The sequence below is a fragment of the Protopterus annectens genome, chromosome 1.part1 (assembly GCF_019279795.1).
Source record: "Protopterus annectens isolate FY-2018-M chromosome 1.part1, PAN1.0, whole genome shotgun sequence".
Classification (NCBI taxonomy): Eukaryota; Metazoa; Chordata; order Ceratodontiformes; family Protopteridae; genus Protopterus; species Protopterus annectens.
The window spans coordinates 563,585,453-563,612,944 of NC_056726.1; the positions used below are offsets into that span (position 1 = coordinate 563,585,453).

Consider the following 27,492-nt stretch of genomic DNA (forward strand, 5'->3'; position numbering starts at 1 on the left):
AGACTCACTATCTGCTTTAAATATACTGGCATTATTATGGAATATCTTCATGATCTTATAGCATTGTTTTCATCTTGAGCAGTAGTATATTAGATAGTGTTATTAATTGTACAACTTTTGGCAGAAATAACATGTAGACTTTCAGGATTTCTCATTCTCTCCCTGGAGCCTTCTCTTTTACTTTCTTTATTTTTTGCATAACTTTTGCTCTACTGATTTATCTAATTGATTTTAAAATTGTTTGATAACCTCTTATGTGTATTATTCTACAAAATGTATTGCATCTGCTTATGTCTGGCAGTATTTCATTACTTTCATTGACTTTTTTCAAAATATTTTCTTAAATCCTTAAGTGCATAATCTATATCTGTTTTATTTCTAGTAACCTATAAACACTTAACTGCTACTAATGTTTTTGACTTATTCTACAATTTATGCAATCATATAGGGTTAATATTAGGTAAAATAAGATTCCACTTCTCCAGTATTATTTCCTTTTTATGATCAAACATTTCCTTATATTTTTACTGCTTTCAATATTTTCTACTGTTTGCACTTTTTAGACAATGTTTATTTTTATCATATGTCTATCAACTCATTGTCCAGTTCTTTGTATTAGTTTCATACTCAGTGTGTAATTTTTTTCATACTTATAAACTGTTAATGTTTCCCATAGTGTATTTCTACTGATACCTTCTTTGTCATTAAATTAAAAGAAAGCATTTCTTTAATTTAGGAATCATTAAAAGCATTTATTTCTTTTGTGAGCCATTTTTAAATTTCTCCATTCTGGTAATATATGCTAGTATTCTGTACCATATTGGTAGATTATTATTATTTATTAGTCATGTAAGTATTAAAGAATTATGATCTGATATGGAACATGTTATTGTTCTGGAGTTACTAACCTTCTTATTTAGGCCCATAGACATAAATAGTTTGTCTATTGTAGGCTGAGTACAAAAGACATATGAATAATGAATGAATTGCAAAGAGTTTTCTTGTTTTCCTCCACTTAAGTATATTAATTTATCCGATTCCCTACAATATAAAACTTTAGCTATATTAGAGATTCTAGGGTATTTAATTGCATTCACGTCTTCCTTACTTAGTACACAATTAAAATTTACTATGGGACTTACATTTGTGGGTCCTGATCTCTCAAATGGTTACCGGTGATGGGATTAGACGTTTCTATTCAGATGTTTAGATATTGGTAAAATCTGAAGGTGAATGTGGCAGCTTTCTCTTTTGGGTCCATTTGAGGGGAATCACTGGGATTTTCTATATGTCTTCTACAAGTTTCAGTAGGTTTGCCCTGCAGAAGTCCCTAAAGATGGTTTATTTTACTGATAGAGTTGTATCATTAAGTCTGATAGAGAAGGTTTATGAGTTATTTTCAAATTTTACCAGGAATGATGAGATGCATAGTAGAGTACAGGCAGGGGCTAAGATGGTAAGGACTAGGTCAAGGATATTATTGCCTCCAGTGGATAGTTTTACAGTGTATTCCAATGCATTTGTATTAATAAAGCCTAGGAAATGCTGATCATATCTGTGCTTAGAGGTGTAAGTGTGCCAGTCAATGGTTTGGTAACTGAAGCTCCCTAACAAGAAGGGACCATTTGGGGACATTGACCAGGATCTTTAATTACCTATGAAGAAACAGATGGATTTTTTGAGGGTGAGTTGGATCTCTATGAGCTCTACATTATGGTTAATTTGACATGAGGTGATTATGTTTCTGACTAGTACATATACTCCTACACTTACCTAAGGGTCTGAAGACATGAAAGGTGCTGAGCTCTGGTATATAGAGAGCACTATCATTCCACTAAAACCATATTTCAGTAACTACACAGATACAAATGTGTTTGAAATTCAGGTGGGGTTCATAGTCTGAAATAGATTCATAGATTCATACTGGGCTAACTGTCCTTGCAAGCCATTTTAAGCCTAGCCAATTATCCCATGTGAAAATCAAACCCTGCAACTTGTGTCTGTAAGGTAAACACCTTAACCATTATGCCAACCTCCCACCTGACAAATCCTTCTGTTTAGACTCCTACCATTGAGTAGTGCAACCATGAGGTTATCTAGATCTGGACTTGATTTGCAACATAATTTGCAACCAACATTTCTTAATATAGCTCTATACTGTCTACTTTTTACTGTGTCTTGAAGGGCATGTGCCTTCCATTTAAAATTGACAGTACAGTCATTCTGTCATTTTAAAATTGGTAATAATATATATATACATATATATATATATATATATATATATATATATATATATATATATATATATATATATATAAATATATATATATATATATATATATATATATATATATATACGTGTATGTGTGTGTGCATATGTATATAATACACACACACACACACACACACACACACACACACACACACACACACACACACACACACACACACACACACACACACACACACACACACACACACACACTTCTTACCAGTGTCTCGGGCATAACTCACTACCAGACTTGACTAAATAAGACTTTTACACATTTGCAGTGTCATGTATTTCCTTGAACTCACATCACATTTTCCAGATTGTTTTAATTTCTGTGCCCACCTTGGCTTTGTATCATACAGAAAAAATGTAAATATGCAAAAATAGAATGTTACATCTTAAAGCTTTAGCTTCAAATTCGTAGCTGCTATTACTGGCAATATGTAACCCAGAACTAAGGATGCCCATTCTGGAGTACATAATGCCAACGTTTGCAACTAAATGCATTACTACAGTTCTTAGGTTCATAAGTAGGTACTAGGCTATTGGCCCCAGGGCCTATATAAGCCTAGCCAAAAAAGTACCCTGGCTTTTGCCACCCAAGAAAATTATTTTCCTGAGCCCCTGTCAAGTAGAGGTGATCCCCGGGGTGAATTTCCTATTTCCCATCCAATTATCAAGATTTTTCTTGAAGAGTGCTAATGAGGAGCTTTGTTTGATAGAGATAGGTAGTTTGTTCCAGAGTATGGGAAGTCTCTGGGAAAGGGATCTATCCCTCCAGCATGTTCTGTTTATTGTAGTGACAAGGTTTAGGTCGCTAGAACATGTAACTCAGAGGGATTGGGATTTCTTTAAGTGGAGCATGTCCAACAGCTCTGGGTTTGACATAGCTTTGTATATTAGGCAGAGATCGCCTCTGAGCAGGCAATATGCAACGGAGTAAAGCTGGAGTTTTTTGAGATGGTTTGTGTAGGGTAACTGTTTGAGGCTGGTAATCTTCTTTGTGAGGTATTTCTGCGGCCTTTCCAGTTGTTGTAGATGTATTGTGAGGTACATACCAAAAGGGGCGTTGTACTCTACAATGGGTCTAATGAGTAACGAGTAGAGGAGAACAGTGACCTTTTTTTTTCCTGGATGAGAAAACTTTTGTGATGAGGTGTGCCACATAGAAGGATTTCCTCACTACTGCGGTGATTATCAAAGGAGAGACTACAGTCCACCTGTGTCCTAAGGTTTCTTATCACACTTTCAGTGTTAAGTAGACTACCACCTATGTGGTAGCTCATAGGTACAGAGTTTCTACCAAAGGGGATGACAATGCACTTTTTGGCATTGAGCTTGAGGCCATGGCTTTGCCACCAGGCATCTGTCTCTGTGAGACCCTTTTGTAAGATGTCCACATCATTAGGAGTTTCAATTATGGCTCCTAGTTTGCAGTCATCTGTGAACTTCATTAGCCAAAGATCTTCTGTGTTAGCCAGTACTTCAGAAAAGTAAATACCAAACAGGAGAGGACCAAGAACTGAACCCTGTGGATCTCCACTTGTCACTGGTCTGAAGTTGAATTTGGAGTCCGCTACTTTCACAGTGTGAGTTCTGTCAGTGAGACAGTTGGCAACCCATCTTGTGACATAGGAATTTATACCTAGTTTAGTGAGTTTATCTATAATTCCACAGTGGGGGTGGTGTCAAATGCCTTATCGAGTTCTAAATGTGCTGTGTGAACCACCTTACCCTCGTCTACGGCTTTGGTGACTGCTTCAAAGAAGTCTATCAGTTTTAGGAGACATGATCTACGTTTTACAAATCCAAACTGGGTGGTGTCCAGAATTTGAAGATTACGAATGTCTTTGTGTATAAGATCCATGATGATACATTCCATGGCCTTGCAGACCAGGCTCATTAGGCTAATGGTGAGGTAGTTCCCGGGGTCCGTGGTGGCTCCGCCTTTGTGGAGTGGGATAACCGTTGCTGTGCACCATTCAGTGGGCACAAAGCCTGATGTGAGGCTATGACTGAACATGGTGCTTAGGTAGGGTGCCAGTTCATTCTGCAGTTTGTGTAGAATGCAGCCTGGGATGTTGTCAGGTCCCATGGATGCTGTGTTCTTGGCTTTGGAGAGTGTGGCTTTTACCTGTGCAGCCTTGATTACAGGAACTTTGCATTCTTCCAGTATAGAATCCTTTAGGAGGTGAGAGGGGGGTAACGTTAGCACTGAACCTATCTGCCAGGATGTTGGCAATATCAGTTGGTTCTGTATATTTAGTGCCATTGTGCTGTAACTCAGAGCAGATCTGAGTGTTGCCATTGAAATTTTTGACATAGCTATAGAATGCTTTGTGGTTGTCTTTAAAATCAGTGGCGATTTTGTTTTCGTAACTAACTTTGGAGGATTTTATGAGGGATCTCAGCTTCTTACTGAGGCTGACCAGGTAGTTCCTCCAATCATGGGATTTTACTCTATTTGCAACAGTTTCTTTCTTCTGTTGTAGAGTTTGTTTATGGCAGGGGACCACCAGATTGGCTTCCTTGTTTTGGAGGATAGCATCTTGGTTCTGTTAGGGATAGTATGATCCATGCACTCGTGTAAGTACTTATAAAGTGCATTTGTGTAGGATTCAGCAGTCGTACCTCTATTGTCCATCTTCATGGGTGTTGTGAAGTTTGCCACTTCTGTCCTAAGAAGTGTGAAGTTGGCTTTGGAGACATTTTTTACTGTGGTTTCTCTAATGGGGGGTGGAGGCAGGATGTGGATGTCTAGGGTGATTAGCTTGTGGTTGGATCTGACCAACGAGGAATTGACCTCTGTTGTGGAACACCGGTCGCCCATATTGGTAATGACAAAGTCTAGGATATTGCTGCCCATGGTGGGGGTGTGGATAATTTGATCCTAGGCATTGGAATTTATGAATTCCAGAAATCTTTGAGCAAAAGAGTTGGTACATGAGTAGTTTTTCCAATTAATGATGGGGTAGTTGAATTCTCCCATTATTAGGGTGTTGGGTTGTACCCTAATATTTTCCAGTGTATCAAGAAATGAGGAGTGGGAATCCTGAGGCATGGTGGGGATCTGTATCAGGTTACAATTTGGATTTCAGTCTTGCCCAGAGTTAGTTGCACTTAGGTAATCTTGGATGCAGTATGCTGAGCAACTAGCCTGGAGTTGTGGATATCCTTAATGAATTTGGACACACCTCCGCCTTTAGTGTTTCGGTCCAGGTTAGGTGTCCAAAAGGTGTGGTATGAATTATTGCCTGGTAATGCAGGGGTGCTCTCTAGAGCCTTGAACAAAGGTCTCTGTCACTGCACAGATGTTGATGGTCTCCATTTTAAGGAGTGCCTCCAGTGAATGCATTTTAAGGTTTAGACTTCTAGCATTGAGCAGCATTACCCTCAGATTTTGCTTGCTTGTACCTGTTAAGGTGGTGAATTTGTCATTTGAACCTTGCCTATAAAGGCACTATAGGGGTGGCAAGGGCCTTAGCCAGTATCCGGAATCCCAGGGGCAAAAGGTGTAAGCCATCTCTGGCAAAGCATTGTGGTCTGTCGATCATGTCAGCCCAGGCAGACAGATACTGGATCCCCTTAGAATGACACCAGAAGCTTAGCCAATTGTTGAAGTCAATCATTTTGTCCTTGTACTGTCGTATCATTCTGGCTGATTGCAGGATGCTACAGGGCTAGGGTCATAACTGCCTGGGCTACAAGATCAGAGAACTCCTCCATGTATCTTTTCATGTAGTCTAGGGAAGTACATATCAGGTCATTCACACCAACATGGACAATGGCAGAGTCTTATTTGTACTTGCTGTGGAGTGACCTGAGTGCATGCGTTATGTGACGGATCCTGGCACCTGACAGGCAGCTGACAGTAACTTTCTCCTTGTTTAGCCCAGTGAGTGGAACATCAGTGTGCCTGACTATAGAGTCACATATGACTAGAGTGTAGAGTACGGTTTTATGCCTTATGGGTGGTGGTTGAGTGTTATACTGAGTTTGTGGGCTATATGTCATTTGGGTTGTGTTGGGGGTGGAGGTTGCTTGCATTTCTGCTTTGGAGGTTTCTGTTGCTTGAGCAGATTTTTATTGAGAGCCTCCACGAATGTAGGTATGTGTTTCATGTTTCTATGTGTGTGTGTTTTGGTTGTGTAAGTTTTGAGGGACTATGTGATGAGTGTGGTGTGGTGCAAGTGTTTACCTTCTCCTCTTGACTGTCTAGTCCAGTCTTGGATGAAGAGAGCTTTGCTTCCAGTTTGGCTATATAAGTGCATCTCTCACAGGTTGTAGTGTTGGGTGGTAGGAGGAGACAGTTGTCTGTGTACTTGAGGCAATTGCTGCATTGCCCCAAGATGCCTAGATTCATCAGGTAGACAGGAGAAAACACCAGGAGCTGACCCTTAGACATGCCTAGATAGGTGCTTATTTATTAAGTACTAAAAACTGTTTTCCTTTAAACAAGTGAGGAAGGTTGAGTGCTGTAGTAATTTGTAGCATATTTAGTGCTTACAACGAGTTCTGAACAAGTGCTGAGCTCAAAAAAAAAAACAGATTTTAGTGCTAAAACTAAAAAACTGGCTAGTTCTAAGGGAAAATTTGAAGAGCAGACTCTATGGCAACAGGAATAGTTTAACCCTAGCTAAGCGGCGATGCATAAAGTGTGTGTGTGTGTGTGTGTGTGTGTGTGTGTGTGTATATATATATATATATATATATATATATATATATATATATATATATATATATATATATATATATATATATATATATATATATATATATATATATATATTTTTTTTTTTTTTTTAATATAACAGTAGCAAGTGAGCAAACTGATTGAAACAAATTAACCAATAAAAAGTTAAAAACTGAGCCCCGTTCCAGCCGTCTTCAATCAGACATGTTCTAACTGCACACTCCTACCAGTAGGGTGCAGGGGAAACCTTCTCCAAAAAAAGATGGTCTGGATTAGTCCTCAAGTTATACAAACAAAGCTAGATTCAGCAGATCTGAATTTAGCCTATGTTACAGCAAACAAGGTATACCAATTTCAGAAAGAAACAGTTCAAATAAGCAGGCACAATAAGCCTTTAACCAGAAACTCCCAGCTCAGAAGGGCAGAATCTACCCTCTCCTCCCACAAGAGTGCAGACCATACCTTCTTAATGTAAAATAACTGGCCCAAAGCCCAAGTGCTTAAACCAAAACTAATACAGTTTTAGAATAACAGACACTAAGCCTTCAATCAGCAACTCCCAACTTAGAAGGATCTAAGCTACCTGTCCTGCCACAACTATGCAGACCACAAACTTTTGTTAAGTAAAACAACTGGTCTGATGCCCAAGTGCTTCAACCAAAGGTTTATAATAACAGTTACAATTTAATCAGGCTACTAACGAGCAGTAATAAATGCAGCAGAATAAATGCAATTAAGTACTTTTAAGAACAATCAGCAAACGCAAAATAAAGTAATAAAGTAGGAAGAAACACAAATGCAGTAAAAGCAGATGAATAAAGTGCAATTTTTTATATAAGAATAGAAAATGAGCAAACTGATTTAAACAAATTACCCAATTAACCAGTAAAAATGCTCAAAACTGAGTCCTGTTCCAGCAGTCTTCAATCAGACAAGTTCTAACTGCACACTCCTGCCACCAGGGTGCAGGGGAACCTTCTCCAAAAGAGATGGCCTGGATTAGTGCTCAAGTTATACAAACAAAACTAGATTCATGATGCCTGAATCTAATTTATGCTGCAGCAGCCAAGGCGCACCAATTTCAGAAAAAAAAAACAGTTCAAATAAGCAGGCACAATAAGCCTTTAACCAGAAATTCCCAGCTCAGAAGGGCAGAATCTAGACTGTCCTCCCACAAGAGTGCAGACCACAAACCTTCTTAATGAAAAATAACTGGCCTGAAGTCCAAGTGCTTTAACCAGAACTAATACACTTTTAGAATAACAGACATTGAACCTTAAATCAGCAATTCCCAACTTAGAAGGATATAAGCTACTTGTCCTGCCACAACAGTGAAAACCACAAACCTTCTTAATGTAAAACAACTGGTCTGAAGCCCAAGTGCTTAAACCAAAAGGAGTAACAGTTACAGTTTAATCAGGCTACTACCAAGCAGTAATAAATGGAGCAGAATAAATACAATTGAGTACTTTTAAGAAGAGGCAAAAGCAAAATAGAGTGTAATTTTTTTAGCAAAGTTTAAGGAGAGAGGAAGAAGGAGCAGAAGAAAAATTCAAGGTTAAGAACCTAAGTGGGTTGGCCTTCTCAAATGTTCTCTCTGTATTAAGTAGAGTGAACACCAGACTGGGAGGGGTGTCCCAGATCAAATTTACCAAATTTACTGTAGAGGCGGGCAACTGCAAAGCCACCAACTATAACACCACTACAACAATAGGGTGGGGGGAGGGGGAAACAGTTTCAGGACAGATGTAAAACAGAAAACAATGCCAGAAAATATATAAAATAATTAAATCAGGCAAAATTAAGACAAAGCAGAACTCTGAAAGGTTAAAATGCCAAGAAATATACTTATCAATCAGCGATATATTTCCAGATTGTTTGAGAATCACACTGCAGCCAGAACACTAGAGTTTCCAACAGTGTATGCAGGAATTTTCAAACAGAAACTATTTTTAAATCAGCAAGCCTTGAAGCCATCAGATAACACAAAAGCTGTTAGACCAGTTTTATAAACTTCACCACATGAATATGGGGGGAAGCAGTTTCAGGACAGATGACAAACAGAAAACAATGCAGTTTCAGGACAGATGAGAAACAGATAATGCCAGAAAATATATAAAATAATTAAGTCAAGCAAAATTAAGACAATACAGAACTCTGAAAGGTTAAAATGACAAGAAATATACTTATCAATCAACAATATATTTCCAGATTGGTTGAGAATCACACTGTGGCCAGAACACCAGGAGTTTTCAACAGTGTATGCAGGAATTTACAAACAGAAACTATTTTCAGTATTTCCTTCTGGAGTAGAAAACTATCTGCATTTATTGCATAAAACATTTACTTAAAAACTAGCTCTTTAAGAAAATTCACGGACTAGCCTTGAAAGTAGAAAATATTTCTGTAACTTTATCCTTAGCACATTCTAAAGCTAATGCTGCCAGGGAAATTTACTTTCTTCTTTGTTTAAAACTGTCTATTCTCTCAAAACTTTTTTCCATTACCATCCTACTAGCTAATTTGTATCTCTCTAACCCAAACACTAAAGAGGATACAGAGTGCAGTATGTATATCTTCCTGTCTTGAGTGCATCATTTCAACTATTTTCAATTAAAGTTAGATAAATCTGGCAGAATTTTTTTCCCCAGCAAAGACAGCTCTTTGTAAAAGATCTTAACAACTTTGTTCACAGTTGTCTTATATTATTCCCTTTTTGTTTCATTTATTTTATTTTATTTATTTATTTATTTTACATTTGTTGACCGCGCTAGTCTAACTGGATACATGTCCATTTTCAGCAGAGGCCCGGGGAGATAAGCTCCACTTGAAAAGATTAACAAAAAGATAAACATAAACATAAAATGGTTAACATATAAATACATGTACAAAAAGTAATAGCAGATTATTATATTACATTTCAATCGTTGAATACAAAAATTGTTACAGAACATTATATACATTTGCTAGTAACTCTATTCTCAAGGAAGGAAGAAAAAAAAGAAGTGTTTTTTTTTTTTTTTTTTTTGTGGATAGAGCAAGGAACATATTTGGATTAGTCCATGAAAGTAGAGGTATTGGTTGAAAAAAGCTAGGTCATCAGTGATGATGATAGCCATGCCATTTAGATTAGTCTGGGTTTGTACAGGGGCATAACCAGTGTGTTTTAAGGTAAAGTTTCAATTTTTGTTTAAATAGTGTTAAAGAGGACAGAGATGTAAGTTCATTTGGAAGTTGGTTCCAGTATTTTCCAACAGCATTACAGAAAAGAGAGTCACCAGAGATATTGTTAGATATACTTGTGGATACTAGTAATTTCTTGGATGAGCGTACGTTATTAAGGTTTTTATATGAGGTAAAAAGGTTTGATAGTATTAGAGTTTTAGTTAACTTGGAGAAATAAAAACAATCATTATTATTGACTTTATTCACATTCTTTACTCTGTTTGCCTAATCTTATGCATATGAAAAAATAAATTATTGTGATTTTTTTTTATTTAAGTAAATAACCTCACATATTGTTATAATTCATCCCCTAGCAGGTTTAGTTCTCCTGTTAGTGTTCAAACCTGGAAACCCTTAGGATCAAATTATATCAACTGACGCATTATGTATTACTTTGTTTATACATTTAGAAACATATTTTATATTACTTTATTTTACAATAATATTGTATTTGCAGAAAATATATTTAGAAGTTGAAAGCTATAATACTTACTGATGTTTCTCTTCTCCATTTAATTCTTTCATGGGCAACCATAACAAAGTGGAATTTATTTTCCATAATTCCACCAGCAATTTGATAAAGAGCACATGCTATGTTTGGTGCTCCACAGTTTGCCTATTATTTACCAAGTTCGTGTTATTGTTAGCCTTTTACATAGTCCATGCCTTCTCACCATCAAACTCCTAGTTTAAGGCCTAACTTCTCCTGACTAGTTGTTAGTCTTCTTCTTTTTCTTCTTCACTTTCTCCTAAAAGATATTTTATTGTCTGTAATACATCATTGCCACATTCAGACAACTCACCTTTTCTGATAGGCCTAGTTTTGTGAAATTTAACATATGGTGATCAGCAAAGTAACAAAAATGGCCTTAATGCTCTGTATCTCTCAATTCATATTCTTAATATTCTTTTGGAATACTAGTAAATATAGATCCGTGTACCACTTATGTAATAGTTGTATTCATCTTTAGTTTCACAAATAGATAGATCCAACACTTATTCTCACAAGATAAGTTTCAGTTCAACACTTTTGAGGTACAAATGTTATATTTGCATCCAATAATTTAATGTTATACAGTGCTTTGTTTGACTAAAATGCTGTTTGGTAAATGTCATAACGTGTGTAAACTGTAGATTATTAACTACTCTGTTCAAAAAACATTTTTTCCATTGATACTTCATAATTCTATCAAGTTTGTGTTTTATAATGTAATTTCAGTATGTTAAGCTAGTTGTATCACTGTCTGCTTTAGCTCTATGCACCTTGACATTGACCCAGTTCCAAAACATAATTTAACGTTTAAATATGTCTTTTTTGAACTTTGCAGATATGTTGTTGCCCTCTCTAGTTTACTTAAATTTATCATGAGTAAATAATGCAGATGCATGTTTAGCTGTTGTAGTTCTTGTTAGATAAATATAGTACCCTATTTTAATTGTGTATTAGATACATTTTCACTTAATACCCAGGACAGACCGCCTTTTTATCAGAAATAAAATAAACACTGGATCATTTAAAACTGGGACACAGTAGATTAAAGTCCCTGTGAGACTCAAATTTTAGCATCACTTTCTTATTTTGATCAGTGGCAGCTCCATGGTGTTGAGGGGTAAAGCTCTTATTATGTCACAGGTGGCCTTAGATCATGTAGTGGACTAGGTGCTTGTCAAACTGACTAGGGAGTTGGGAGTGAGGAACCATTGTCAGCATGCCCATCATGGTGGGAAGGTGGCTAGGACATAAGTACAACACTAGGTATTACCTCAGTGGAGTTTGAGACACCCAAGCCATGGTACTTCTAGTAAGCAGAGAGGAATTCAGTGCACAGTAGTACTGGGCTCAAAAATGCTGCTGAGGAGGAGGGGATAGTCCAAATGAAAAGAATATAGAGCAACTCCCAGAATTAGCAAGCTTGCCTACTCCCAACCACTTGACTCTTGCTATGGAACGGAAGACCTGATTGGGATTTCTAAATGTAAACAAATGTGTCATAGCTCTCTCAGCTTTCACGGGAATGCCCTGCTTTTGTGTCCCAGCAATGAATAAGCTGGTGGGATGCTCCCAGTGGATCCATAGTACAAAGTCCTGGGAGGTCCAGCAATTATGAGCTGTGTTTTGTTGATGTTAAGCTTAAATGCTTAAGTGCAATGCATTTGTAAATGGCACCCAAAATGTAATATAATATGAAATAGTTAAAATATGGCGATTGCTGTATATTTCTTTTATTGTTTGTTGCACTGATCTTTCAATAGTTTTCAGTGATTCAGTGACTGAAATGTTGAGGTTTAATCACAGATTGATGTAGTAAATATTAAATATCTACAATGGACCTCTGTCTTTCATGTGTTTCTTAGTGAAATTCTGGAACAAGGAAATAATCGCAGCTCCAGTGGCCATAAATCCTTGAAATTACTATTAAAGCTACACAGTGACTTTTAACAAAGCTGTCAGGTGCTACCCTTATTATCAGAACACCAATTTTTAACACTCATTTGTGTGATCAGTAGTGCAACTATTTGGTTTTGTCCTGGAACATCAAGGTTACAATATTATGGGGATTCCTCTTTTTCTCAAGTTGCAGCAACCATGGTGGAGAATATACTCTCTGTCTCTTGCTCGCTCTCTCTCTCTATATATATAAATATATATATATATATATATATATATATATATATATATATATATATATATATATATGTATAAATAGTTTACTACCATATGTGTGATGAACAAAACAAAAAATGTGCAAGACAGAGAAAAACATGACCAAACACAGGACACTGATCAAGCCAGTTTGTCGAATCACATGCCAATTATTCGATTCGGCATTATTCAACATACTGTTTACTCCAAACCTGTTAGAAGAATAACTGTAGTTCTGGTTGTGAGCAGTACGAATGTACTGCACAACATTACACTATATGGTTTTGTAGGGGAGCAAGCCACCCTGCACCCTCCACACCCCCTGCAAATTATATATTCCAACTCCAATATTGGACTACAGTGGGGAAAGGGGTAAATTTCCCAGTCAAAACTGTACTGAGATCTCTACTTACAACACCAACAATGCATATGCAAATGCACAGTGCATTTGCTGACCAGGACCTCGCACACATGAAGGCTTGACAAAATGGGATTCACCCAAATGTAATTCAACATCCCATGGTTGCCGAACCTTCACCCATAATTTTGATGGTAAACCGATATATATATATATATATATATATATATATATATATATATATATATATATATGTGTGTACTTCACATGACTGAAAACTCAAAATACTGAAAACTCATTTGACTGAGTCTCATTATACTGAAAGCTTACAATGCTGAATTTCAAAATACTGAATTTTAAGCCATAGACGTGATGTGTGTTTCCCTTCACATGTGACTTGCTTGTGATAAAAAAAATTGCTGCAACTTAAGGCACCGACTCTCAGAATACTGATAGTAATGTAGAAAGTAGTGTTGCAGTGTTTCTAAATGTGGGAATGTTTCGTTACATTTTTATGGAAATTATCTACAGTAATATGGCAGACGTTTCATGCACTCTTGGCAGTAGTGGCAGTGTGTATAGTACTGTAAAGTAAGCAAAAGGTATATGTCCTTTTCCACACTGTAGTGCAATCCTGGAGTTAGTATATATAGTTGGAGGTTGTGGGGGGTGCAGATATAAAAACTAACTAAAATACCTAGTTTGGTTTTATATCATCCGGTTTCTGTTAAGAGGGTAAATAAATAGTTTTTAAGTTTTGGAAAGAGTTAGTCATTGGTGAGTATCCATGTCTATGGCTTAAAATTCAGTAGTGTAAGTGTCCATGTCTTTGGCTTAAAATTCAGTATTTTGAAATTCAGCATAGTAAGTTTTCAGTATAATGAGAGTCAGTCAAATGAGTTTTTAGTATTTTGAAAATTAGGTATTGTGGTCTTAGTCAAATGAAATTCAGTATTTTGAGTTTTCAGTCAAGTCATGTAAAGTAGATATATATATATATATATATATATATATATATATATATATATATATATATATAATATGGGGAGCAAGCCCCCTGCACCCTCCAATTTACAGTATATATACCAACTGCAAGATTGCCATACCTTGGAGAAAAGGGAATATTTTGAGAGATGACATCTCAGAATTAGTATATGTAAGTGACATCTTTTGCCGCATTTCAGGACTTGCTTTAGTGGATTCTGACATTTCAAATGTTTATATATATATATATATATATATATATATATATATATATCAAGAAAATAATACTTCAACCAGTACTAAAAAATAAACAACAAACCAATGAAAATACTGGTTTAAATAAAAGTTTAAATAAAAGATTTCAGTGTCTTATTTCAGTTTCAGAAGTTTTTCCTTTTTTCCATTTCCTTGTGCCATTTGGACAAGTATTTTCATCAGTATATATTATGGGAGTGGGGTTTAGCCCCACATTGGGGTGCAGATAACCTTAATACCCAACAATTTGCCTTTTTAGTACATTTTTTTACTTTGAGTGCTGTTTAATGCTCGAGTGGTGTCACTGTTTTGTGTTTGCAGTTTGGACTTTTGATCAGAAAATAGTCAAATTTTATTAGGAAGCGAAACCTGCCATAACAACATTATCATTATACTCACACTTCCATGCTCTAATACATTTTCACCTGTAATGCTTTTAGAAGCTCTTTTCAGCTGCATAAAATTAATGTTAAATCCAATGAGCAGAATAGATTTATTTGATGCTTGTCCTTTAAGAAATTCTAGTTATCGGTTTGTCAGAAACAGGACAGTTGCTTTAGAAAAACTAAAAATTAATACCTTGGCCACTTCTCCCAAATGTATACATAATTTATCCACAAGAATCAAAATACAGTCAAATGCTAATAACATTAAAAGTATCTTCCATGAAAAGAAAGGGAAAAATGTCTCGGACATAGGTGACATTCTTAATGTCTATAGACATCACTATATAGAACATTTCCAAAAAGAAAATATACATATCACTCAATTAAATCTAGATGGAAAATGTTCTAATATAAAAAATAGCAGAAAAATTAAAACTAGATCTGCAAACACCCATGTCCTACAAAGAAATTACAGATACAATAAAAGAGGGTAAAAATAATAAAGCTCCAGGTATAGATGGCATAATTATGGAAATATATAAAAATTTTTCCTTCAAAGATACTATCCCTCTTCCATAAAACTCTATTAGAAATTCAGTCACAAGCTTTAATACCACCTTCTTGGAGATATTCCTTAATGACACCAATCCAAAAGGAAAACAAATCCCCAAACCTGTGTACCTCATATAGACCTATATCATTATTAAATAATGACTATAAGATATTTATGACAATATTAACTAACAGAATGAAAATACCACTATCCAAAACAAAATATAACGATAAAACTGGATTTATATATCATAGACGCACACATGACAATATTAAAAGGATAATTTCTCTTATAGACTATGTTAATAAAGAAAATAAACACTCATAATTGGCTTAGATATAGAGAAAGCCTTTGATTCCCTAAATTGGGACTATTTATTCAAAATCCTAACGTTATTTGAATTTCCTACATCCTTTGTTCATCCCTACATCCTTTGTTCATCTCCTAAAAAATATATATATACAAATAATTTAGCATATGTCAAGTTAGGTCCTTTTACCTCTGAATCTATACATATAACAAAAGGCACTAAACAAGGGTGTCCCATGTCACCAATTGTATTTGCTGTGGCTATTGAAATATTGGCAGATTCAATTCATAACAATATAAAAATCAAAGGAATAGATGTTTATGAACAATATAATTCTAAAGTAATGCTATTTGCCGATGACATATTACTAACATTATCTAATACAAAAGAGATATTAGAAGAATTAGATATATTAATTGACAAATTTTACATGACTTCAGGACTCCATTTCAATTAATCAAAATCAAAATTTTTATTTTTAAATAAAAAAGAATAAGAACTGCAGACTAAGGGTGTCACATCATAGGGAAACAAGAATCTACCTTAAAATATCTAGGAATTGAGGTATGCAAGGATAATAATGAATTAGTCTCAAAAACTACAGTAATATCATCAATACAGTTAAAAATCTCTGTGGAAAAATGGAACAAAATAATATTAACATTTGAAGATAGACTATAGTTAATAAAAATGGTTTTACTGCCCAAGATCCTATATATAGCCTTGGCAATGCAACTGTTACCAGAAAGGAATATACTTAATGCCTAATAAAATGTTTATGGTTTCCCAAAAGAAACAGAATAGCTTTAATACAGCATGTCAAACCATGGGTGGATTAAACTTTCCTGATATAGAAACATATATAAAAGCATCAATATCTAAAACAATCTCAGATTGGATAAGTCCAAATTACTCTGCAGGTTGTAAAGAATTACTAACTGTAATATCAATAAACAAATTTGATTTACAAAAAAATTTCAAATAAATAAAAACAATTTGCCATGGCACATATTATGTATTAATATGCAATATAACATAACTAAACGCATTAAAACTCATATGATTAATTATTACATTGACTCATTTAGGAAAATTATTAATGCAAATATAGATGTAAAAATCTGGTTTGATCTTTTATCACCATTTATAGTCACAAAGAACTTTCCACATAAAATATATAGAGGAATTATTAATTCCTGGGAACAGAAAGGATTTGTTTGTTGGCTACAATGTATCAAAGAACTAAAAGTTTTAGATATGCAAGTAATACAAACAACATACAAAATTCCACAACAGGACTTGCTAACTTTACAGAGTATTCTGTCATATTTGCAAGATTTAAGTAGAATAATTCAAAATTCTTCATTTAAAGAAATACCTAAATTTACGAAATACATATATGAAATCATATATAATGACTTTGACATGGGAACAGTATTTCAAAATTTTGTAAAATATTGATAAACTAAAAAACAACACCCAAAACCTCATATAGGAAATATATAACAAAAGGACACTCGATACAGGTAACTGAATATATTATTATCAATAAAATATATATCCTTTACACAATACTGGAAAGTTTTTAATTGGAAATGCTTGCACAGAGCATTATTAATCCCAGACAGAATCAGTAAAATTAGTTCTTCCATAAAAGGAGTATGTTGGAGATGTGAGCAAGTACACAGTGCAGATTGGAACCACATTTTCTTTGATTGTGTTAAAACTAAGCCATTTTGGAATGGTATTAATAACTTTCTACAAGCTTTATTTAATGCATCATTTTATTTAACTAAAGCTCTTGCATTGTTAAATGTGAACAGAGGTCCTTATTTAAATAGGTCAAACATGTATCTAGTATGGACTATACTTGCAATTTCAAGGAAGTGTATAACAAGATGATGGAATACAAACACAATACCAACTTTGGAAGATTTCTGCAGCCTACTGCAGACAACAGCATTATTGAAAATTAAAATTAAAGAACTAAGAATTTATCCAAAGCCATTTATCAACAACCCTTGGAGAAAAGACTTATCGTTGATTGACACTATACAATAATTGATCAGACACTCTGATAATGGATTGGACATACTTATAAAGTAACTGTATACATTAAGATCTGTTATAGTGTCAGGCTAATGTAAATAGTGTACATAGTTATTTAAAATGTTATGTATAAATACTATGGAATTCATTCAAATGTATTTGAAAAATAAAAACATTTTTGAGAGAAAAAAAAAAAGAACCAGCACAGTTTTCCAAGCTAATGATTATGGTGTGTTATAAGTTGGCCTGGTAGTACTGGTTTTAACTGTGACATGTAAAGAACATTTGAGAAAAACATTTTGCAATATTTTTAATCCAAGATGCCTTAGTGTACTACTTTAGCATTGTAAATTTACATTGCAATTCATTGTTTTCACAATGCTTGTTAAATCCTCAACTTAACATGAGTGTACTACTATATGTACTACTAAATAAATTAACAAAACGTTTTTCTTTCATTTAGTGTCTGTTCCATTGAAACCAGATCCTGCCCCAGGGGCTGTATTAATAGGAGGAGCTGCAGGTGCTGCTGCTGCTGTCTTTTTCCTGCTTGTCATTATCTTGATTTTAGCAATTATCGTTTACAGGTTAGTAGCCATACATTTAAACCTCCTCTATGAAACCTCATTATGCATTCATTGTTTAGAACAGCATTTCTGAATTGCAAGAGAAATCTCCTTTATTGAAATATTTTTGTACTAATAATTTAGTGTTGGATATAACTATGTTCCTCTTTACGTATATTGCTCATTGCTTTGTTACTTGTTTACTTGGACAGTATTTAGGAATTGAACGCTTTAATAAAACAGAAATGAAATTAAAAAGTGCATATTTAAAAATGTAGCTAAAGGAATGTATGCCATGTCGAGGCCCAGTTATCTGGTATTAACAACAATAGGGTGGTGAGTAGTGTATTGCCAGGTTACCTTTTTCTGATGTATGATATAGGATTGGGTTGTGGAGTAGCACTCAAAGGTTTAGATGTTTAGAAAAGAAACTGGTTATAGGTGTAACTACTTGCATTACATAGAGGAAATACATGCAGGATCATATGTGGCTGTGATGGTTTCAGTCACTCAGCTCTTGTTCCTAAAGAAGAACAAAATGGTTGTAAAACTATACTGGCCATATGTCAGTGGAGCACTTCTCACTGAAAGTGTGCGCGCGTTTGTTTGTGTAAAATTCTATATCAGTATTATATGAGAATATAACACAAAAGACCACTTGCTGTCTCCCTTGAGAAGGGGCTGCTAGCCTAGTGGGACTAACCCAGTCAACAAAGGATAAATAAATAAATAAATAAATGAAATAAAATAAAATAAAAATAAACAGATAAAAAAGAAAAAAATGTGATGGTGAATGTAAACCATGAGCACCATAAAGGTAGACTGACTAGAATGTGCTTACGAATGATGTAATGTAGAATTCTAGTGTAGAATTTTTTTGCTGCAGTTTACCAGACAAGGCATTGATGCTTTCAGCATATTGTGATATCAACATATTCTCACTATTTGTATTGTTTAATGGTATGAAATATGCTTCATGTGAAATTTTTCACACCCAAGAGATGCTTTTGAAATAATTCTGCCTTTTGTTTTCTTTTAGCTGTATTTTATATTATGATTTTTCCAGAAGGACATGATCAACTACATTTAATTGTATGCACAGAGAACATTTCTTGTTTTCCTAAAGGAAATGTACATAGATAGTATTAGTTCCCATTTTTAATTGCTCAGTCTCTGTATAAACTCCTGTCACACACCACTCACAACTCAGCAACAATTCTGAATATTACACGATTAAGTACTAAGCAAACAAAGTGACACTTGTTACAGCAGCGAGTCGCTAATTATGCACGTCAGTATTTCACCAGTCATCAGAGAGTTAATTCGTATATTACACATATAGAAAGGTATTATGCTAAGAAAACTGTACCAACCAAAAGCAAGCCAAAAACAACTATTTTTATCTAACAATATGAAAAACCATCTTGAGTAAAGGGTTGGATGTAATAAGTTAGCAAGTTCAGATACAACAGGAGGTATTACTAGATGGATACTTATAGATGTGATTTTTTTGACAGCCCTGCCTCATTTTTTAAATCTCCCTTGAGACTTTGAGCTACATATTTTATATGGTAGTTCCTCATTGTGAGGATTGGTGGATGTGACATGTTCTTGATGAAGTCTAGTATACTTGTATAATATTTAAGGGGGTTGAGAGAGATACAGAAAACAGTGAGTGGTGAGTCATTAAAATTTGTAAAATCACAGTCTGTATTTCTAGCAATGTGATATCAGAATTCATGTCTTTGAGTGCACTTGGAAATCATTAAAATTGTATATTTCTAGTATGTGAGCAGAATCTCAGAGATGAATTTGTTTAGTCTAGATTATTTCTAATGTCATCTTTATAAAATTGTCTTCTAAAGGGTGCAGCTGCAGTTGTTTAACTTAGCAGTCTCCTATGCATCCAGTAATTGCCCCCACATTTCATAGGTTCATATGTGTATAAGTCTAGCCAAGTATCACTTGCTGTCACTGGTAGCTCCTTGCAAAGCTTTCAGGTGTGTATGATTTACCTACTGGGATATGTTTAAGAATATGCTGCAACCATAGCTCTCAACTGTCCAGATTTTCACAGCATGTCCAGAATTTTGTCTCATATTTACATTCTGTTCTTTATAGATTTTGCAGTTTTCTGTAAAATCACTGAGGTTTGAATTCACTAAACAATGGCACATTTGAATTTCAGATTTCATATTATTCAGAAAATACATGCAAACACACATCTTGCTGTTCTAGCTAAGTTTATAAGAGCAATATTTAAAGTCTGTCCCTATGTGTAGGTCTGTGTCCCCATTATTTCAGGGTGTGTCCAGATTTCATGCACTAAGAGTATGAGAGGAATGGCTGCAACATGTTGCTATCAAACAGTTGGAAGCTACAGCTCATGATGCAAGAGGGACGTTTATCAGGGAGGAGTTTATTAAGGAACTTCAGCGAGGAAGAGAGAGCCGAGTGAAGCTGAATTAGTTTCATACAAGAAAAGACAGCCTTTGCATATATGCTCATATGCTATATGTCAGTAAGGAATCTCCTGGAATGATAACCAAATCCCTCAAGCAGGCATGTTCAGAAATAAACAATATAACTGTATGCTTAAGTTTAGTTAGCAGCTGTGAATATGTGTGTGTGAAGGAATAGTGAGAAGGAGGGCTGTTATTGGTATGAATCAGCAGGGGGCTGTTATTGGCATAAATCAATACATCTTCGGTTTTGACCTCAGGTAAATGACTAACATCTGCTGTTAATTATTTTTTTGTAGAAGAAGTAGTTATTGCAACTTCAGCTGGACTTCTTACTTCTTCCAAGAGGTTCATCACTTTGTCCAAGATATGTCAGGCCCATGGATTGCCCAGATCAGCACTGACAAATTAAGAGCTTGTAGGAATAACTTCTTTTTCTGCAGCTTCTAGCATCTCTTATTCTTCTGCATCAACAGTATGAGTTTTCTGACCCTTGATTTAATCTAATCCCATAGCACCATTTATCATTTGCTAAAGTCTGTTAATCCATGGTGAGGACTAGGGCAGGAGGACATTTATAAATTAATGGAAGTAAAGCATAACGTCATTGTTGTAACAGCCTCTCATATGCAAAGGACATGTTCATCTTCTCCCATGCATGTATAAGGTGGTTTGCTTTCACTAGAAAACATTTTGCCAAACATTAAAATACACTAACTCAGCTGTCGTTATATCAGCTGCCATTATTTACCATGGAATTTAGCAACGATTTTACCCTGGAATAATACAAATATAAAGGTACATCAAAAACTAGTCCAAAGTACTTTTACTTTCACTACCCTGCTAAAGTTTAGTGGATGAGCATGACATTATGGCATCTGCTTATTCTAGCTATCTAGGCATTCTGTAGTCCTACTGCCATAAACTGCAGACATGACTAGATGAGTCAGAGATGAGGAAGCAAAGTTTGTGGTCCATGTTTTCACTTCTTTAGCTCTGTGTTTCCCAAAGTGCCCATACATATTTAATTGAAAAATAGTGGTTATTGTAAAAATTCATATTCGAAAATTCCATGCAGTAATTTTCTTGTTGTTAGACTATATGAAAGCTCAGATTGTTATGTTTAATATCAATGATAGTAATTTAAGATAGCTAATCTGTAATGATTTGTGAAATGTAGTGCTTCAATTAAATTGTATTTTTGCTGTTTTATTAATTATGATATTTCACTTTATTTGATAATTTTATTTTGTGTACCTATCAGCAATAGTTTCACATTGTTCTCTTTCTGATGGTTTTGGTGATTCTGACCACTGAACTGCATATCTCTTGGAAGTCTCTTAAAACTGCACTTTTATTGCATGGAAGATTTGCTCATGCTATAGAGTTTTTGGTTACACTATGTTGTGACCTCATATTAAGATCTCCTTTTGCTAACTCCTTCTTTACTGCAACCATACCTCACAACCTCAGAGCACAAAATCTGGACAAAGTCTAAAATGATGGGGGGACAAGTAGGGACAGATTTCAAATATTGCTCTTACAAACTTCGAAAGTTGATAGAATAATAGGTTTTGCATTAGCATGAATTTTCTGAAGGATGTGGAGTCTTAAACTCAGATATTTGTCATTATTTAATGACTTCAGTCCTCAGCTATTTGCCAGAAAGATACAGATTTTGGGAGGAACACAACAAAAATATGAGACAAAAATCTGGACATTCTGCAAAAATATGTACAGTTGAGTGGTATGACTGCAACCAGATTATTCCATATTATTAGGCTTGCAAATGGTTTGTAATTATTACTATTCCCACTGGGAAATATTATATTTATAAAAAGTGAATTTGAAGAATGAGGACACTTATGCTCTTTGATTATATGACTTACTGAATAGTTTACTTAAAACTTTGCTGGAGTTATACTTAGGAATGGATCTTTACTGGTGTTGTTTTAGTGAACAATATGCAACATTAAGCTTTGTGTGTGTGTGTGTGTGTGTGTGTGTGTGTGTGTGCTTATATGTGTGCGCGTGATGTGCATGTATGTGCGTGTATGTGTGTATGTGTGTGTATGTGTGTGCTGTGTGTGCCTGTGTGTGCGTGTATGTGTGCACATGTGTATGTACGTGAATGTGTGTGCGTGTATGTGCATGTGCATGTTTGTGCATGTTTGTGCATGTGTGTGCATGTGTGTGCATATGTGCGTGTATGTGTGTGTGTGTGTATGTGCTTGTGTGTGCATGTGCTTGTATGTGCACGCATGTGTGTGTGTGCGTGTATTTATCTGTTCAGACAAAAACAAATATTTTGGGAGGACTGTATGCACAACTGTGTAATTGGTTTATGGTACCAGCAACTGCAGTTTTCCTAACAAGCATATTTTTGCCTTGAAATCAAAGAACTGAATTATTAATGATTAATAATTCTCAAATTAACTTGATCTCAAATGTACTCAGCTCCTTTCCACAAGTTCAGGATATTCTTCTGTTTAGACATAAATGTTGTTTTTTACTTTAGTTTTTTTAATTCGTTCCTGCCATTTCTGGGTTAATGCAATCTACCTTGTCCTGATGAGCAATCATCCTACCATTTGATGTAGCTTTCTCAACGTTGTTTAGAATACTTTATTCTTCCTAGGTATTTTTTGATTCATGACACAGAATTACCTTAGTTTTCTTTGCAAGACATAAATTTGCCATCTGTTTCATGGGTAATCTAGTCTTTTGAAAAATGGCTCTTTCTTTCTCATTTACTGATTATTCTCAGCAGATTAGGATGCTTCCAAAAAGGTAGTTTTCTGTTTCATTCTCAGGTTACTTTTTGTTTACTTGTACTTCTTTAGGACCTTTTTGCCTTTACTGGGTGGATCCTAACTGTCAATACTTTTCTAATAATTTGTTATAGACTTTTTCAGTTGAGCAGTTCCTTTTATTTATTAAAATCTGTTAAAAGGATAGCTGTATAAGCAATGGAAAATGAATTTTATCTTTCCACAATCTTGCAATACGAACCCAAAGTTATCAAACACAAAAACCCTTGCCTGAACCCATGGAAATGCTGTATAGGTTGTGTGCCACTGTCAGTGATTTAATCGAAAACAATGCATAGTCTTTCCTTTGGTTCAGATGTGTCATCCTGTTCTGGAAATAACCATCTGTCTCCAGCAAACATCTTGCAAATATTTTCTGTCTCAAAGAATATTTAGAAACTGGTTAACAAGAAGGGTAAGAGTGATCTTCAGGGTGCTGTCATGGAAAAAGGAGTGAAACTGCTAGAACAGAGTATTTGTCCCTCTGATATTTCTTCAAGGTACTCTAATAACTTTAATTATGGAAACTGTACTCTTGAAGCATGATATCTAACTTTCATAGTTGATATGATTACATGACTGTGTAGTAATGTGCTCTGTTATATGCTACTTTTTGATCACATTGAGTTTAAAATTCAGGTTTGAATTTACAAATAATTGAGCGGTGCATTAGAAATTTTCTACCAAATGGATATACCAAGGCTGTCATCATAGAATCATCAAACCATTTTATGAAACACATATAGCAGTCAAAACGAATTAAAAGTGTGACTCTCAAAAATAATGATCCATGAAAATAGGAAATCATATTACATCCAGAACATATAAAGATTCAGGTAACATAGTCTCATCTCTATTTTTATATCTATCAAAAGCTTTTGACACTGCCTCCAACCCCAAACTCCTGTCTCAGCTATCCCTACTTGGATTAACAGAAATTACCTTTCAGTGGTTCAACAGTTACCTCTCTGACAGATATCAGTCAGTTGGATGGAATTCCAGTTTCTCTCCCTATCTACTACCTCAAGGTTCAATTCTGGGTCCACTCCTCTTCAACATTTTTATTAATCATCTTCATACCACCTTTAAACAAGCAATCCTTATTCAATATGCGGATGACTCTATAATCTGCTCATCTAACAACATTGTCCATCTTCAAAACATAACTCAAGAGGCATTCAGTTCCCTCGAGCCCTGGCTTACCAACAACCATCTCCTACTAAATCCCAATAAAACCAAACTCCTGCTATTCTTACCCAAACAACTCCCCTGTGATTACTCTAACTTCGCAATTACTTGTCTTAGCCATACTGCAATTAATGTTGTCTCAAATACTGAGTTATTAGGTGTAACAATAAAAAGCGACCTTAAATATGACCTGCATATCAGTAATAACACAAGTAAGACCAGTTATCTCTTGCCATACTTTCTATATGCCTCCCCTATCCTAACAAATCTTCACTCTTTACTAACAGCAAAACTTACTCAATGCTGTAACAAAATAGCTAAATTTGCTACCAGTCAGCCTCTCAGTTGTCACCACTGTTCTGCTCTCAAAACCTTACATTGCTTTGAACTACTCTACCTGTTGACTTTTAATCAAGTAATCTTAACACATAGAATACTGTACAACTCCTCATTCTCACAATCTCAACATTACGTTAACATTACTTCAACATTATATTCGCAACTTACATTCCTTTCACAAGCATCTACTATCTATTTACACACTGTGTTGCGAAAACCTGGAACAGTATTCCAGTATCAATCAGACTAATACCTCACTACTATTCCTTCAAATTTCAACTAAAAGACTATCTGTACAACAAATGGATCCACCAGTGCTCCATGCCAACTTGGCAACCATTTCTAATTTTATATCTTGAAATTACTGTTGACCTGCTAACTTAACCTCTGGCTTTTCTTATTTCTGAAGTTATATTATGGTAATTTCTCTAGAACCATCTACCACCCCTTATGCTTTCCTTTTTTCTTGCTAGCCTTTACATCAATAAACATCATCTAATAAGTATTCCTGCAGTTTTCCTTTCTTACTCCTCCCTTTCTCTTTTAAGAAATCTTGACTGTATGTACTGCTTCAGCATGTATGTATATACCATGTTATAACTTTATTGCTTATTACTATACTTTTTTGTACAGGATATAGTTACTATAATCAATATAAATTTGTAATCTAACTATACTGTTTATTGTTATTTTTTATGTACACATTTATTGCACTTTTTGTTGTGGTGAACATCTCTGTAATCAACGTAAATTTTTAATTTTGCTAATGTCCTTCTGGAGCTTTTTTCCCCGGGCCTTTGCTGAAAATGGGCACATACCCAGTTGGATTTTCCCAGTAAAGAAATATCAAATAAAATAAAATAAAATTAAATTAAATTAAATAAGGAAAACACAAAAGGATTAATGTAAAGAACAGTACCAAATGAATCAGAAGGGAGCATGAAAGGCAATCAGAGCAATGAAGTTCCAGATGAAGGAAAATGTAGCTATATTAATTCAAAAATAAAATAAAGCATTTTAAAGCTACATATGTCAGCAATGAAAGTCAACATGAGTGAATGTGATCTGATATAAAATGTACTGATGTGAATAGAAAAGGATGCTGATAGAAGAGGGTTGCATAATGTGCACTTCCGTTCAATACTTGTGAAGGATGAGAAAGGAATTTGGTAAGAAGTAACTAGTGAAAGAGTTCTATGTAAAAACAATTATGTCAGGCCTCTTAAAGAATAAAATGGTCTTAAAGACATCCATTCCCCATCAAAGTTCTCAGTAATGGGAATCACAAAAGAACTATTAGCAAACTGAAGACAGACCTAAAAACACCACTGACTACCCATTGTAATCAATCATCTGAGATTGGTAACTTTCTTGAAAAATACAACAGTGGTTTTGAGATATCCCTTCACAAAATGGGAAATAGAGTATAACCTGCTAAGCAGCAACTTATTATCATGTTTAACCTGTGTTGGAAGGTATGGCATAATATTATGAAACCTATAATATCTACAACATTGATGCAAATGAATCAAAGCAATACGGATTCACAATACGAAGGCTATACCAGACAAATCTAATAGATCTATTGCATGATTTGCTACAGCATTAGCTCAAAAGAAGCTCAAAAAAGGATTTTGGTTGTATCCTGGATAGACTTTATAGTTCTTTTTAAGACCTTACATATTTATATGTAATACAGGGATCACCCATTTGATATAAACACAACTTAGTTAAACATTATTGTGATGTAAGAAAGGCGCCTAATAATGTTTTGATAAGCACCTTTTAGTGCTGTTAAGTTCTTTCTGGTGTAAGTAAGGTACTTAATGTTTTAGTAAGTAATTTTTAGCACTGTTAAGCTCTAGACTTCATGTAAAGCATTAACAACAGGTAGTGTTGGCCACCAAGAACAGTTGCACAAAGCTAAAATAGCTTTCAAAGATATAAATCCTTTCAGAGTCACACAAAAATGTAAACATGTGATAGAGTGAAATGTTTAACAGCTTTCAAAGCCCTTTGTTCACTATAGGGCCATTTGGTTTCTGGACATTGACTGCATGGCACTGCCAAGGTTTTGCAGCTTTTAAAGCTGTAAAACATGTTGCACTCCTATTCTCATTTCCCCTGTATCTAGTAACACAGTGGAACAGCTAAAGCTCCATATACTACAAAGAGTTATTACTGGGTCTCTCTGATCAAAACGAAGGTATAATATGCTCTTGACATGAATGTCATGATTCACATTTGAGCTTAAATTATCTATGCCATCAAGACAAATGTTTTTGACATCCATGTCTTGAACATGGAACAACTTGTTTGTGATCTAAGACCCAATCATAATCCTATGTGTTATAACTATTTAACTGCAATATATTCTGCCTTGTAATCTGCCCCCATT

The 27,492-nt window shown here is 34.9% G+C and overlaps 1 protein-coding gene across 2 annotated transcripts in view; it reads left to right on the forward strand.

Annotated features, from left to right (window-relative positions):
• The window catches only part of LOC122806395 (receptor-type tyrosine-protein phosphatase U-like), a 1,549,454-nt gene that overhangs the window by 881,758 nt on the left and 640,204 nt on the right, over window positions 1-27,492 (forward strand). For both annotated transcript variants that reach the window (XM_044076762.1, XM_044076771.1), the window contains one exon: window positions 18,193-18,316. In XM_044076762.1, the coding sequence (XP_043932697.1) occupies window positions 18,193-18,316 (124 nt within the window). The remainder of the gene's footprint in view (window positions 1-18,192; window positions 18,317-27,492) is intronic.